The 13,596-nt window shown below is 30.0% G+C and overlaps 5 protein-coding genes and 1 long non-coding RNA gene across 7 annotated transcripts in view; 2 read left to right on the forward strand and 4 right to left on the reverse strand.

Moving 5' to 3' along the window:
- LOC111427490 (transcription factor B4) overlaps positions 1-13,465 on the reverse strand; it is a 57,994-nt gene extending 44,529 nt beyond the window's left edge. The window contains exons 1-5 of one of the 2 annotated variants that reach the window (XM_023062656.2): positions 13,084-13,443; positions 12,592-13,030; positions 12,406-12,541; positions 12,316-12,352; positions 11,597-12,256 (exon numbers count right to left, since the gene is read on the reverse strand). In XM_023062656.2, coding sequence (XP_022918424.1) covers positions 12,193-12,256; positions 12,316-12,352; positions 12,406-12,541; positions 12,592-13,030; positions 13,084-13,310 — 903 coding nt within the window. In that variant the 5' untranslated portion in view covers positions 13,311-13,443 and the 3' untranslated portion in view covers positions 11,597-12,192. Of the gene's footprint in view, positions 1-11,596; positions 12,257-12,315; positions 12,353-12,405; positions 12,542-12,591; positions 13,031-13,083 lie in introns of those variants that run through there. The other variant, XM_071193967.1, reaches the window with a different exon arrangement.
- Positions 46-1,971, reverse strand: LOC111427203 (caspase-6-like). Its single transcript, XM_023062215.2, has 6 exons — positions 1,724-1,971; positions 1,390-1,633; positions 1,263-1,334; positions 939-1,199; positions 580-873; positions 46-529 (listed from the first exon to the last, which is right to left on the reverse strand). Exons 2-6 carry the CDS (start codon positions 1,457-1,459, stop codon positions 219-221), a joined length of 1,008 nt encoding a protein of 335 aa, XP_022917983.2. The 5' UTR covers positions 1,460-1,633; positions 1,724-1,971; the 3' UTR covers positions 46-218.
- Positions 2,015-3,483, reverse strand: LOC111427205 (caspase-3-like). The gene is made up of 5 exons (XM_023062218.2): positions 3,185-3,483; positions 3,067-3,129; positions 2,744-2,980; positions 2,409-2,690; positions 2,015-2,355 (listed from the first exon to the last, which is right to left on the reverse strand). Exons 1-5 carry the CDS (start codon positions 3,240-3,242, stop codon positions 2,030-2,032), a joined length of 966 nt encoding a protein of 321 aa, XP_022917986.2. The 5' UTR covers positions 3,243-3,483; the 3' UTR covers positions 2,015-2,029.
- On the forward strand, positions 5,925-10,723 carry LOC111427204 (Zinc transporter Zip99C). The gene is made up of 5 exons (XM_023062216.2): positions 5,925-6,413; positions 7,842-7,952; positions 9,167-9,369; positions 9,435-9,711; positions 9,917-10,723. Exons 1-5 carry the CDS (start codon positions 6,185-6,187, stop codon positions 10,090-10,092), a joined length of 996 nt encoding a protein of 331 aa, XP_022917984.2. The 5' UTR covers positions 5,925-6,184; the 3' UTR covers positions 10,093-10,723.
- LOC111427206 (uncharacterized) lies at positions 6,645-7,550 on the reverse strand. Its single transcript, XR_011639601.1, has 3 exons — positions 7,406-7,550; positions 7,130-7,348; positions 6,645-6,760 (listed from the first exon to the last, which is right to left on the reverse strand). It is a non-coding gene; the product is annotated as an uncharacterized lncRNA (long non-coding RNA).
- On the forward strand, positions 10,821-12,115 carry LOC111427489 (WD repeat-containing protein 54-like). The gene is made up of 5 exons (XM_023062655.2): positions 10,821-11,039; positions 11,123-11,252; positions 11,307-11,565; positions 11,617-11,848; positions 11,906-12,115. Exons 1-5 carry the CDS (start codon positions 10,821-10,823, stop codon positions 12,113-12,115), a joined length of 1,050 nt encoding a protein of 349 aa, XP_022918423.2.
- Positions 13,466-13,596: the final 131 nt, after the last annotated feature.

Genomic DNA, 13,596 nt, shown 5'->3' on the forward strand with positions numbered 1-13,596 from the left:
AGTATGAAGTTGGCCACAAAGGATTTTATAAATTAAAAAAAAATCTTTAATTTATTGTTATTTATTTATATTATTAGGTCTTAATAATTATTCAAAGAAAGTGTATTACATCGTTAATAAATAATTTGAAATATATTTTATTAAATTAATGTTTTATTAATTTTAGAACGTACCCTAATAAATAGGTTATGATTCCGTTCTTGGATTTTACTTTTTTTTTATTTAAATTGTTGGACTAATTTATTTAGGGAATTTGCAGCTTCTTTGATGTTATTGTTTGAAATGTGCATATTTTCACGATATTTATTTGATGATAAATAAAATTTCTTTTGTAGTGTGGAAACTATAACAGGCATTTGCTTATAATGAATTTTCTCGTCTTTTAGATAAGTTTGGTATATTGAAACACATTTTGTGGTTCTTTGGAGCAAACTGATGATATCTTCTCTTCTCCCATACATTAGGAAATTTTTACAGAGTTCGCTAATTAACCAAGTTCCATCAATGAAATCTCTAATACTTACGTTTCCTGTAATAATTATTTTAAATAATTCGATAAGAAAAAAGTAAATAAGTTACCCTCAACAGTTGAGTAATAAATAATTGTATCTGATGGTAAATTATAGATAGGAAATATCAATTCATTCGTTTCATGTTGTATCATGTTAGTCTTTATATCATCTACCGTTCCTTTGCAAGCTTGAAAAATGAACATCTTTGGTTTATTTTTAAATGGAACTGAAAGAGGCTGAATTACATCCATTACTTCAATGTGCCCATCCCTAGTGTATAAAACATTATTTTTATCACCATGCGACATAAATATAACAATTAGGGAGTTTGAATGTTCTGTTTCGTAATTTTCTGCATACACTAAGAGAATGGAAGAAACAAAGTATGTGTGGTTAATACAGCCGAATTTGCATTTATTAACTTACTTTTACAAACATCTTGAATTTGTCGACGTCCAAAGTCTCGATGGATTGTTTGCATCTTGACATTAAAACCCAACTTTAAGAAAGTCTCTCTCAAATTTGCTTCATCTTTGGATGTTCCCGCACGTTTAGGAAGGTCAATATCAAAAAATTCTTGATTAAAAATAATGACCAACCCTTGATCTCCGCCTGGTCTAGAGTATTCATGAAAATCACAGTGATCACTTCCATTGTCTTGAAAGTTCTCATGGGTTATTTCATATCCTTATCAATAAAACATGAGATGTTGTTTAATTTACCTTTATACATAAATTTATTATATCTTACGTTGTCTTAGGTCTCTCTCAAGAGGTGTTGCTAATTCTAATGTTAAAGGTGACCTCGGTGGTAGGTGATGGTCTAAAAAAAGTATATTGTTAACAAGAATGTTAATGTTTAATTATTTCTGTTTTACCTGGTTCTTCACTAAAACTTGATTTTGGTATTGATAAACGTGAATCTGTTGTTAAACGTTCTTGTTCCATTATTTTAAGTTAAATAATGTTAATAAGCTGATTATATAGAAAAAAGTAAATGATTAATTTTGAAATTTATCTTATCATTTGTATCTCTAACAGCGCTTTTAATTTTTTTTACAATGTAATAAGTACTATTATTGTTAAAATAGTTTTATAAAACGAAAATAAAGGTTGAACTATCTACAATAAAAGAAAGTAGTAATTATACTGATAATAAAACGCAAGAATATTATTAAATATTAAAGATTTTAAAGCATAAGAAATGCTTACCTAAAACACACACTAACAGAATGATATCGTAATGTAATCTTATCTGTTACTTTATTTATGTGTTCTCTATCGAAATCTTTTTTTAGGGTGTGTCCACACATTGGGCGGCAAGGTTCGCAGTTCACAATTCTGCCGCGCGCCAATTTGGACTAAAGAATGTTTGCGCGGCATATGTGTGGACATCCTTAAAAGAAAAACCTTGGGTTGTATAATAATACCAAAATTGTTCAGATATTTTTTAATAAATACTTTATTTAAATCTAAAAAAAATTTTTTAATTTTGACTATTTTATATTCTGAATTTTATTACTTAGTTATAACTTGTTGGACTACATCGTTGAGTGATTTAGCCACTTCTTCGATTCTTTTATTTGTATTATGTATATTTTCACGGTATTTATTTGATGACAAATAAAATTTCTTTTGAAGTGTGGAAACTATAACAGGCATTTGCTTGTAATTTTCAATAAAAGTGCAATCTTCTTTTATGTCACCTTTGAGCATTGAAACGCACTTCGTGGTTCTCTGAAGCAAACTGATAATGTCTTCTCTTCTACCGTACATTAACACATTTTTACAAAGCTCGCTTATAAGCCAAGATCCACTATATGAATCTCTAACGGATACGCTTCCTGTAAAAATCATTTTATTAAAATCAATGTGAAGAAGAAAACTATTATATTACCCTCAACGGTTGAGTAATAAATAATTACATCCGACGGTAAATTATAAATCGGAAATATTAATTGGGGTACTTCGTTTTGTAACGATTCCGCTACAGTTGCTTTACAAGCTTGAAAAATGAACAGTTTTGGTTTATTTTTAAATGGATTTGAGATTGCTTCAATTAATTCCATTACGGTAATTTGTCCGTCCTCAGTGTACAATATATTATTTTTATCACCATGTGACATAAATATTACAATTAAAGAGTTTGACTGTATTATTTCGTTATTTTCTTCAAAGTCTAAAAAACAATACCGCTATATCTCTCATTAATTGCTTATTTTCCAGGAGTACCTTTACAAATTTTTTGAATATCTTTTCGTCCTTTGTTAATGTAAGGTGTTTTTACATTAAAACCCAACTTCGAAAATGTCTCCTGTAAATTTTGCACATCGTTTTTACTTCCAGGTCTGAATTTTTCTTGATTGAAAATAATTACTAACCCCTGATCATCACCCTCTCTAGGATATTCATCAGAATCGGAGTAATTGGATCCGTTATCGCGAAATTCACTACCACTGATTTCGTACTCTAACAAACAATACATATAATAAAGTGTGTTTATAAAATATCTAATAATGGAACGAGAAAAGCTGTTAAAACATCTTTGTACTTACGACGTATTAGCACTTTTTCATCGGATGTTGCTATTTTTAAGGTAAGTGGTAGTGTATTTTTTGCTAAAAAAAGAGAAATTTTATTTGTTTACTATTTTTGGTATTATTTTTTATGTACGTGGTTGGACAGTAACATTTGGGGGTTGATATGTGCGTGAATCCGTTGCTAACTCCATTTTTATTTAGAATTTTGATCGACTAAAAGGTTTTCTCGATTAGATGTACCGTTCGACAGAGAAACAACTAAGGCCCAATTTTACAATCCTCCAAGTTGAATTAATCTATCAGATAAATTTATCAAGTAAAGGTAAAAGTGGGCCTAAGTAAACTACATTGCAATATGATGTGGCTTAATCTAATCTTTTAAATTTCCTTTATCGAATAAAAGTTTTTAATGTACCGGATGTTTATAAATTAATGAATCAAAATGAAGTGAATTGAAAGTACAGTCATGTTTCCATATTTATAAGGATAATAATAGATCGGTAACATAATAATAGTAATATATATTATATAATAATATAATATAGTAATATAGGTATAGTAATTGGTCAATTATCGGAGTTTAAACTACGACTTTTCAGTCATCCCCTATTTTATTTAACCAAAGGAAACAAACAAAAAAGCGTTGTATGAAAAGGCTCTTTTATAAAAAGATGTTGTGATGTATTTGCATCTAAAGTAGCGACAAAATTGGAAAGCACTGTCGCACAACTGTTTGTTTACAGTAACATACAATATGCGCCGATGTTGGTAAATGAATCTATATTTGAAAATAAAAATTCAAATAGCATCTAAAATATTTTAAAAAAATGACGATTATGTATGTATGTAGTTTCATGTGGGGTTGAATTCCTTCCCAGCACTTAGGCCCCAGTGGGCCCTTTGTACATCCACACAATTTACAGTTCATTCAGGGTTCAGAAAACCAGCCGAAGCTTTTAATGAACGTTAATATAGAACAGAACAGTATGTTCTTTATGTACCAAATTTGGGGGCATGGTACGCCAAAAATGGATCCATTTCACACCCTCTACAAAGGTGTGCGTTCGCCAGCTTCATGTAATCTTTAGTGTCCGGTCATGAAGTGGGTGAAGAGCTTTTGATTTTCCCAGGAACTGAGTTCTTCCGGTTTGAGTGAAGCAATATCTTTGAAAAGACATCTACTGCAGTCTAATCCCATCTATCGCAAAAAGCTCGATTGGAGATGAAGTTGATCAGCTTTGATGCTGTATTAAAAGTTAGCGATACAAACGGTTCAGGGTAAAACCGGTGACTTCTTATCCATCCGTTTCGCCATCCTGTCCCTTATTTCTGGTATATCCTTTTCGATACTTTATCCTGACGTTATTATAAACATTAGCCTCCTCAAGTGATTGCAGACAGGACTTCACTAAAAAATGATGTAGTTCGATGCCTACTAAGCGCCAGCATAGCCTGTCTGCTATCAGTGCAAATTACAACTTTTTTGGAGTCGACGACAACATTAGCTGCTATATTTCGGCCTGAGCAAAATATAAAGGTGCAGCTGGTAATTGTACGAGCAGAATCCCGCTCCAGAGCCTCCAGCCTTCTTTGATCTATCAGTGTAGATGTTCACCATTTTAAAGTTGCTCTGTGGTATCGTCTCGATGCCAACGTGTGGTCTGCTTAAGAGAATAGGTGTGATGTAGTCTGTTTAAGCTTCAAGGAGGGGTTGTTTACGAAGCCTCACTCCAGAGTTCGCTCCAGACTACGACGGATTAATATACTCACAGAAGCCAGACTATTTTTACGAAACATTCAAACGATGTGTTCGTAACAGTTCAAAATTGTATAATCTTTTCAAATTCCATTGAGATGGTTCCATATATGCAGGTTTAATCATGTTCAAACAAGTTCAAGCAACGTCCTTCACAAATTTTATTATTTAGACTATTTTATTATTTATTATAATAAGGATAACAGGTTAATAAGGATTATATTATTAAAAAATCACTAATAAATTGCGAACATTTCTGACCATAGTATCTAAAAATATGACCTACAGGAACGATTTTTAACATTTTCAAAAATATGTATATTACAACTTAACTAAGAGACATGAATTTTTTTTATTTTTACCAGGACAGGTGTGGGTTGGCCTCTCGCGCGGTACCCGCTTCGCGGTTAGTTTCGGGACATTTCAGGACCTGTATATACAATTTGTTAAATACCAATAATTGGATACTTTAAACACAGATTTTCATCTCCAAACTTGACATTAAGATTTGCTTCTGTACAGTTGTGTGGCCCTATCTAAACCGAGATACCGAGTTCTTTCAAGAACTGAAATGAACCCTACAATAATCATAATTAATATAGCAGAGGAATTTGTTTAAAGTTAATGTTGACAACCAAAACATAACCTAAAAATTAAAATTTTATTCAATAACTTTTTAAGGTATATTTCAGTAATTAAATGAAATAATAATACTTAAATAGAGATACTTTAATTAGTGCACACTAAGTATGTATTTAATTGTTAAATATGGAATTCTGATTTGTATTTTGGATCGAAAATAACATTCAAAATTTAACGCGCAGTTTTTAACGCGCATGCTCATCAATAACTTCTATTTATAAATTCCACCAAGATTAAAGATAAAATCAGTTGCAACAAAATCAAAAAATCATCCCTTTCCCAAACATTTATAAACTAAATAATAAAAAATATTTATTTCTCATAAAATCGATTAAAAAAACGCAACTTATTTTCATTTTAAAACTTTAATCTTGCTTTTAAAAACTGTGGTGGAATGAGTGCTTGTCCCAAATCGTAATACGCAAAGAGGGTGGGGATAACATAATATAAACCGGCTGTTCAGAACCGACTTTGTTTATAACGTTTAAAACACAGTGACATCTCGTTTCGCGTGAATATGGCTTAATCAAAGCCTACTTTAAACTTAATAATAACTAGTTTTTCTTAAATCACAATTTAATTTTAGTCGACTCAATCTCAGGGTAGATTAGTCGGTCTAAAATCTAAAAAAACTTTTATTACTTAACCAGTGCACCAAACCAAAGAACCAATCACCATCAAAACTTCATTACTTCGAGACTAATTCATTCTTAAGGTTTTAATCGTCTTTACGCAATGTCAGTGTGCGCCAGTCCTTACGATTGCGAATTTGGTCCAAACAATTCGACGTTCGGTTGTTTTTACCAGGAGATGATCACCGATTTGTTACCTGGATGGATTTATGGAACAGAGGAAAGATTACCATGGATTGGGGCCACTTTTGGTTCTCTTCTGGTGGGACTTAGCGGAGTTTTACCGTTGTTGGTTATACCAATAGATCAATCGGACAATCTTAAACAAGGAGGTTAGAAAAATTGTGATTAAAAATTAAATAGAACAAAAAAAATTACAGGAAACTGTAATAAAAAAAATTTGTAATTAACCTTGAAATAATTATTGTTTATTTTGATGAGGTTTTTAAATTTGATTAAGTTTTTATGATTATAAAATTTTATTTTTGAAGTAAATCAATTAAAAAGTATTTATGTGGAGGGAAAAATTATTCGGGGAAGATAACAAAGAAAACTGTAATCAATTGTGGAACATAACCTTGAAATTTATTTGTCACTGTCAAATTGAGGAAATTACTTTCTGATTTGTTTATAATTTGTTTTTTTGCAGTTATTATCTCCTTTCGGACTGTTTTTAATGCTAAAAAAGATGTTTACGAAAATATTTACACTTTATATTATTTATTTAAAATCTAAGATAACCTATTGAGTTAGTATGTCATGAAAAGTGTAAAGTTTGCATGCATAAGTTTAATCTGTCGCTAAATTTGAATGATTTTACGGTCGATTTCAATACTTTCTATTAAATTATCGAACTATACGGACGAATGAGTCTAAATTTAAGAATTACAAAATCAATGCTTTGTCTCCAATTTTTTTTTAACGAATTATTGAAGATTAACGAACAAAAATAACCAAACAAAGCAGTGCGTTTTCAGATAAGGGAAATTTGTTGTTAATTTCACAATTTTAGCTATAGTTTACTTATTTATTTTCGTCACAAACTTACCGCGTTATCATTCAAACGATTAAGTTTTTTGCTTGCTAGAAAAGAGTCATTGTAAATTTATAGACATTGTTATCTTCTCTAAACTGAGCTCCATAAAACACAATGCGCTCAAAGTTCATTTGCCTCTTTGGCACAATAGTTAAACCACAACGTCGACATTTGCTCGTGTATTCAGAATTTATTTTTATCTAATGACTATGTTTTCTTGCAATATATTAACTAAAAGGAAATTTACAGTCAATTAAAACATTAAATTTTAACACGCTTTTTATTTACATATAAAAAGAATTAAAAAATCTGGTATAAATAGATAAAGAAATTTAAGATTTTGATAAAATGAATAGCTGTACGCAAATGTTATTGTTATTGAAACTGTAAATGTAATTGCGTATCAACGCAAGCATCCAAAGTGCAACAACAGTTGAGGCGATATCCTGCTGTTAGCAGCAAAACTATTTGTCGAGTGTCCTTGAACGACGTCAGAACTTGGTTTCTAACTGCAGGATAAATAGAGATTATTGAAACCAAAATATAGTTATATTTAAAAAAGATATTTTTGATTGATAAGAAATGTTGTAAGAATAATTCACGAAATTGGGTATATTTAAACTGAAAAGTTTTAAGACAACAACATGCCAAATTATTTTTACAATATTTAAAAATATATTTTCTTTATTTTAACTTTAAACTTATTTTGGCAACTCTTTTTCAGATCGTGCAAATTTATTAAAAACCCTTTTAAGTTTCGCTGTTGGGGGACTTTTAGGGGATGTTTTCCTACATTCCCTCCCGGAAATATGGGCTTATGACGTCAATGCAAACGGTAAGTTACTAAAAAAAACAAATCTACTTCAAGTCCCATCGAAATTTTTAAGATCTTTTTGTTAATTCGATAACCTTTCGAGATTATCCCCAGATTTTTTCTTTTGTTAATCCATTTCTATCTCTTCAAGTACGTACGTGATTGCGATGATTATATTTTACTAATCACCCTTTAATTATCGATTAATAATTTTTTTTTACGATTATCAAATTTTAATCTGTCTTTACCTGTCTCGTTTACCATGACAAATCGATCGTATTCGTGACTTAGATAATGATTTGAGAATAAATAGGAGTGTAATATTGCAAAAATAAAATTATAAAAAAAAATTGAACAAAAGAATTATTATTATTGTTAGAAATGAATTGATTGAAATCTATACGTGACTATCACTAAATAAAGAGATTACGAATTAGGATTTTTTTAAAATTTTATTTGGAAACAATGATTTCTTAATAACTTCAAATCGGGACTGTTTTTTTAATTGGAATACCAAGTATTTGTGTCTGCGTGATAAAATATCGCATTACTAAGAGCTAACGTCATCGAAAAACAGCATTTGGTTGATACAGTGATTATGATTGAAGTCTAAAAAGACCCGGTTTGAACGAGTTTTTGATTACGTTAGAGAAAATCGATAACTTTATGCATAAATTCATGCAAATTAATAATAGTAAACTTTTTTTTAGTTTTATAATTTTAATTATGACATTTTGTTTGACATTTAACCTAACCACGAGCGCGAACTGTCAAGCAATTTAAATTTCATACTAGCGCCAATATGTAAATGATAAATAACAATTTTAATGAACATTAATAATTGTTCCGCAAATAGCTGAGCTTATGATGCAAATGGGTTAAGTTATATGGATTTAATACAAAAAAGTAAATAATAAAATTCGGATAATAAATTTTACATCTAACTAACGCCATCTTTTGACTGACGCGTAAAAAGATTAAAAAAACTGAAACTATTCAAACATCAAATTTGACAAAATCAATATTCAAAATTATTATTTAAAGCGTTTAATTTGATTTATCTAACATCAAAATTTATATTTAAAATTTAATAAATGATGTTTTAAATCTAAAATAAATCAGATGACATAACCTCGAAAATTATGACAACTAACCTTAAATTTTGACAACTAACTTTCAAAACTGACATTTGTAAACTAAATTTAGATTATTAAAATAATTTAATTTATTAATAGGAGGTCACCCAACCATTGGAACAGGACTATTAATATTAAGCGGTCTCATAATATTCGTCGTAGCTGAAAAACTGTTTTCGGTTATAACAAAATTGGAAGAGAATCGTCAAGAACAGTATGAAATCGACGAACAAAACAACGAAAAACGCACCAAACCTTACGACCTGCAAAAGACTGACGATGACGGCGAAAATAAAAAACACGTAAGTTGAACCATCTCATACAAACAACGTAATTTTTAATTAAATAATTTTTTTTTTGATTTTAGATCACAGGTTATTTAAATCTTTTCGCCAACGCCATCGACAACTTTACCCACGGCCTTTCTTTAGGAGGCGCGTTTCTCGTTTCATTTCGATTGGGCTGTTTGACAACGTTTGCGATTTTAATGCACGAGGTGCCCCATGAAGTAGGGGATTTCGCCATTTTGCTCAAATCTGGTTTCTCAAGGTGGGACGCTGCTAAATTTCAACTTATCACTGCTGGTGGGGGACTCATCGGATCGATGGCTTCTTTAATTTTTAGTGGAGCAAGTAATTCGTTAGGTAATTCATCAAAAATTGAAATCTATTTTTCATTTATTGAAACTACGCCGTTGAGTCATAACTGTTTTTTCCAACATTCATTTATAAATAGATTATGTTAAAATATTGTTTGATTGAAACATGCTGATTTCGCCTTGAATTATTAATTATCAAAGTTCAATTCGTAAACAATGCTTTTATAAACATGTTGTTTAAATTTTTGCAGAAGCTAGAACGTCTTGGATTTTGCCATTTTCTGCAGGAACTTTCCTCCATATTGGTTTAGTGACCGTTTTACCGGATTTATTGAAGGAAGAAGATCCGAAGGAATCGTTAAAACAACTTTCATCGTTATTGTTGGGTATTCTTGTCATGGCTGTTGTCACAGTCGGTTTTGAGTAATGTGGATTTGTTATTTTTTGCTCCATTTATATTATAGATTATTATAGAAGTTTTTTTTTATTATTACAAGCCAGTTGCCATATATCTAGCTCAGTTGTTATCTTTATTACAATTTTGTTTCCTTTTTTTTCTTTATTATTTTGTCAAGAATCATCACAAGATTTTTTTACAGTATTTATACTACATTAAGAGAGCTTTGTTTTGTGTATTATGAGACAATAGCAAACGCTAGATTAGAATTCTGTTTATATGTAAGAAACCATGAATTGAATTTTTTTTTTGGAAAATATTAAAAATAAAAAGTAAACATATTTTTGTATGGAGAAAAGGAAGTGAGAAATTTATTTTTTAATTATTAAAGTTGAAACTAAACTGTAAACTACTTTTTCTATTAAAAAAAGTTGTGATATTCTATTTATAGTTGCCCCTTTAATGTTATATATATAAAAAATAGTTAAAAAATAATAGGATAATAGATACTCTTTCGTTTTTGTAATAAATACAGTACTTAAAAAGTGCTATTATACGGTTTTTACAAGATTGGCTGGTTATCACCGGAAAAATCTATGCCCAAAATGTATATAAATGATCTATGAAAGAAAACAAATATAAAATTCATTATTCTTTAAAATTTGACGTTTTTTTAACCCATTTTATATCACATCACAGTACCTAGAAGTGTTAAGAAACAAAATTACTTTGACATTTTTAAACCATCAGAGATAATCATGTACAAACACGATAAATGTATAACTTTAGTCACCACAGCTTCTTCATTTAATCAAAATTTAGCTTTATTAAATGTTGACGAGGAATTATCCGCCGAAGCTTTAGCTGTAGTTCATGAAAGTTTTATCAATGTTATTCCCGTTCTTTATCCCCATAGAAGAAGCAAGTATGTTCCTCTTTGTGATGGTGAAGAACGAGGAAAAGGTTTAATAAAACAGGTAAAAATAATAAATTTTCAAATCCCAAAGATTTCCTATGAAGACTCAACAAGTTATTCTTAAACTTCCCCGATTTGTTTAAGGTTAAATGGGTCAAACTTAATGGAGAAACATATTTCATTGTGTTATCAAACATCGGATTACAAGTTTACGATGCCGAATTGATCGAGCTAAAATATTTCCATGCTTGCAATGAAATTGGAGATGATAAAAGTAATCCACTCACTCTTTAAGTAATTTCTTTTAAAAATTTTATTAATAACTTAGATTATACAATTGGAATATGTGTAATTAAAGACGAAATACTTTGCGTTGGTACCCATCTCGGTACCGTTTGGATGTTTCGCCCTAACGAAAACAACAGTTCCAAATTTAACGTTATCAGTCGTTTTTACGCCCACGATGAGGCCGTATTGTTAATGGACGGTTACGAAGATTACATGGTGACCTCGTCAGATATGATGACCTATATGTGGGTGCATAAAACGAAAGGATTTGATATTATAAGAAAATTACATGTTCCAGGGTAAAATAATTAATAATTGCGGACAAAAAAATAAAAAGATTTGTATTGCAGTTTATTTTCTAAACCTTCATCATTAAAAGTAACAAATTGTTTAACATTTATGGGTTACGACAGCGGCGAATTTTGCATTTTCGATTTTTTCGACGAAGATTATTTATCTCGCACTATTGGGCATAAATTAAAAATAACCGCGATTGATTTTTCTGCTTTAACTGGTTACATTTTGACTGGTTCTCAAGATTGTTACATTAAAGTGTGGAAATTTAAACAAAGTTTACCTGAAGTAACAAATATGCTAACTTAAATATCAATTTAATTGTAAATAAAAAAATTATTTCAGGCTCAATTATTATTTTCAGTACTTAATGAAGATGGCCCGATTTGTGGCGCTGCTTTTTTAAATCATACTTGCACCCAATTTTGCGCTGTGGCAGTTGACGCAATTAATATTAATGTTTATTGTAAATTAGAGAAAGAAAATGACACAAATGTTGTGGATGTTGAAGAAAATGAGATTGAAAAAATTGATGATTTTCATATTATTGTTTAAAATAACTTATTTTTGTTAACTTTATAAACAATATAACGTTTTTATTGTTCACAAATTTTTTATTAATAATTGCAAGATTATAACTTAATTTTCTTCTTTTTCGATTTTGCAGCTAATGGTCCTGGTATTTTAAATACAGTACTAAAAAAGAATAAATTATATAATAAATTAAATAAAATTTAATTAAATTTAATACTCACTGACAAGTTGTGCATATTGGGCTGAATTTACAAAATACTGAAAAGAATTTTAATTAATAAAGCATTAAAAAAATCAATTTTATTAAATACTTGATAAGCAAACAGAACAAACATATCCAACGTCGATGAGTTCACGATGGCAAAAACATGCTGCTCGATAATCAACTTTAACTGGAGGGGGAAGAACTAATTTTTGTCTTATTGGAGGCTCTGGTAAAAACACCCACTTCAAAACAAAATTATTAATAATAAATCAAACATAAAAGATTTTTATACCAATAAATATTGTAATAATCCCTGTATTTGTGGCACCTTCAAATACAACCCATTAGTTATATCGCAACCTTGCTGTAACAAACTTAACTGTTGATCTAATGTGCACACATCAATTACAACCCCTTGTTTTTGAGCAGTAAAAAAAACATTCATGTAATTCATATATTGTGAAGCAGAGTTTCCACTTCCTGTTATAACCAGAATTCTACTGTTCACTTTACACCCTGGTGGTTTAATTCGTTGTATCCTTGCAATATAACACAAAGCCATTGCAACAGCTCCTGACAATAAACTTTCCGAGTAAATTGTAGAACTCTCTGAAGTTAATACTTTAGCTAAATTTTGCTTAACAGTTTTCTCTACAAGCGTAAAAACTTCGTATTGACCATCCACTTGACGTATATCTAAAGGTTTTCCAGGTACCGGATAAATAAATTCACTACAATTTCAGTCATTAAATTTCTTTCAATGAAAAAAAAAATAAAGCGTTACCTAACTCGTGAATGACATGCCATCACTGCTAATTTATTGTGAGCTTTTTGCATTAAATGTGCGTTAGCAAACGCTATCACCGAATCGGTGTATTGAGTCAAAAAGTGAGGATTTTCTCTTAAAACCCTTTGCCCTGGATTTGTATCCAATATAATCACCAAAAGACTCGTTTCGTCCAATTGTGATAATTCCGAGCTTGTATCCTTATTATTCGGGTCCAAATTCATGATTAAATCTAATTCTTTGTTAAATTAAGGCGAAAAGAAATTCAAACAGGATTGTTTTTAACTTTTTTATAGGTTATGTTATTGCCAAATTTGACATTTATGAGGTTATGTTTTATGAATGTGTTTGCGAACAAAAAGGAAATTTTAAATCTTATTGTATTGTTATCGTTTTTAAAAACAGTTTTATAGGATATTGTTTGAATAATAATTGCGTTTTATATGAGTTGAGTAACATTTAGCTCTCTCAGTTAGGCAACCAGTTGTTCATGCTTAACTTATTTAAACA

The sequence above is a fragment of the Onthophagus taurus genome, chromosome 2, assembly GCF_036711975.1.
Source record: "Onthophagus taurus isolate NC chromosome 2, IU_Otau_3.0, whole genome shotgun sequence".
Classification (NCBI taxonomy): Eukaryota; Metazoa; Arthropoda; class Insecta; order Coleoptera; family Scarabaeidae; genus Onthophagus; species Onthophagus taurus.

Bases quoted from the DNA above. Each gene is read 5' to 3' on its own strand.
- LOC111427203 (XM_023062215.2), bottom strand. From the start codon at position 1,459: ATGGAACAAGAACGTTTAACAACAGATTCACGTTTATCAATACCAAAA. The intron at 1,200-1,262 runs GTAAGATATAAT...TTTATTGATAAG, and splicing joins TGAGAGAGACCTAAGACAAC to GATATGAAATAACCCATGAG. The intron at 530-579 runs GTAACTTATTTA...TAATTATTACAG, and splicing joins TTATTACTCAACTGTTGAGG to GAAACGTAAGTATTAGAGAT.
- LOC111427205 (XM_023062218.2), bottom strand. From the start codon at position 3,242: ATGGAGTTAGCAACGGATTCACGCACATATCAACCCCCAAATGTTACT. The intron at 3,130-3,184 runs GTACATAAAAAA...CTCTTTTTTTAG, and splicing joins AAATGTTACTGTCCAACCAC to CAAAAAATACACTACCACTT. The intron at 2,691-2,743 runs GTACTCCTGGAA...ATTGTTTTTTAG, and splicing joins TATTCAAAAAATTTGTAAAG to ACTTTGAAGAAAATAACGAA.
- LOC111427204 (XM_023062216.2), top strand. From the start codon at position 6,185: ATGTCAGTGTGCGCCAGTCCTTACGATTGCGAATTTGGTCCAAACAAT. The intron at 6,414-7,841 runs GTTAGAAAAATT...ACTCTTTTTCAG, and splicing joins GGACAATCTTAAACAAGGAG to ATCGTGCAAATTTATTAAAA. The intron at 9,712-9,916 runs GTAATTCATCAA...AAATTTTTGCAG, and splicing joins TGGAGCAAGTAATTCGTTAG to AAGCTAGAACGTCTTGGATT.
- LOC111427489 (XM_023062655.2), top strand. From the start codon at position 10,821: ATGTACAAACACGATAAATGTATAACTTTAGTCACCACAGCTTCTTCA. The intron at 11,253-11,306 runs GTAATCCACTCA...TTAATAACTTAG, and splicing joins TGAAATTGGAGATGATAAAA to ATTATACAATTGGAATATGT. The intron at 11,849-11,905 runs GTAACAAATATG...AAATTATTTCAG, and splicing joins TTAAACAAAGTTTACCTGAA to GCTCAATTATTATTTTCAGT.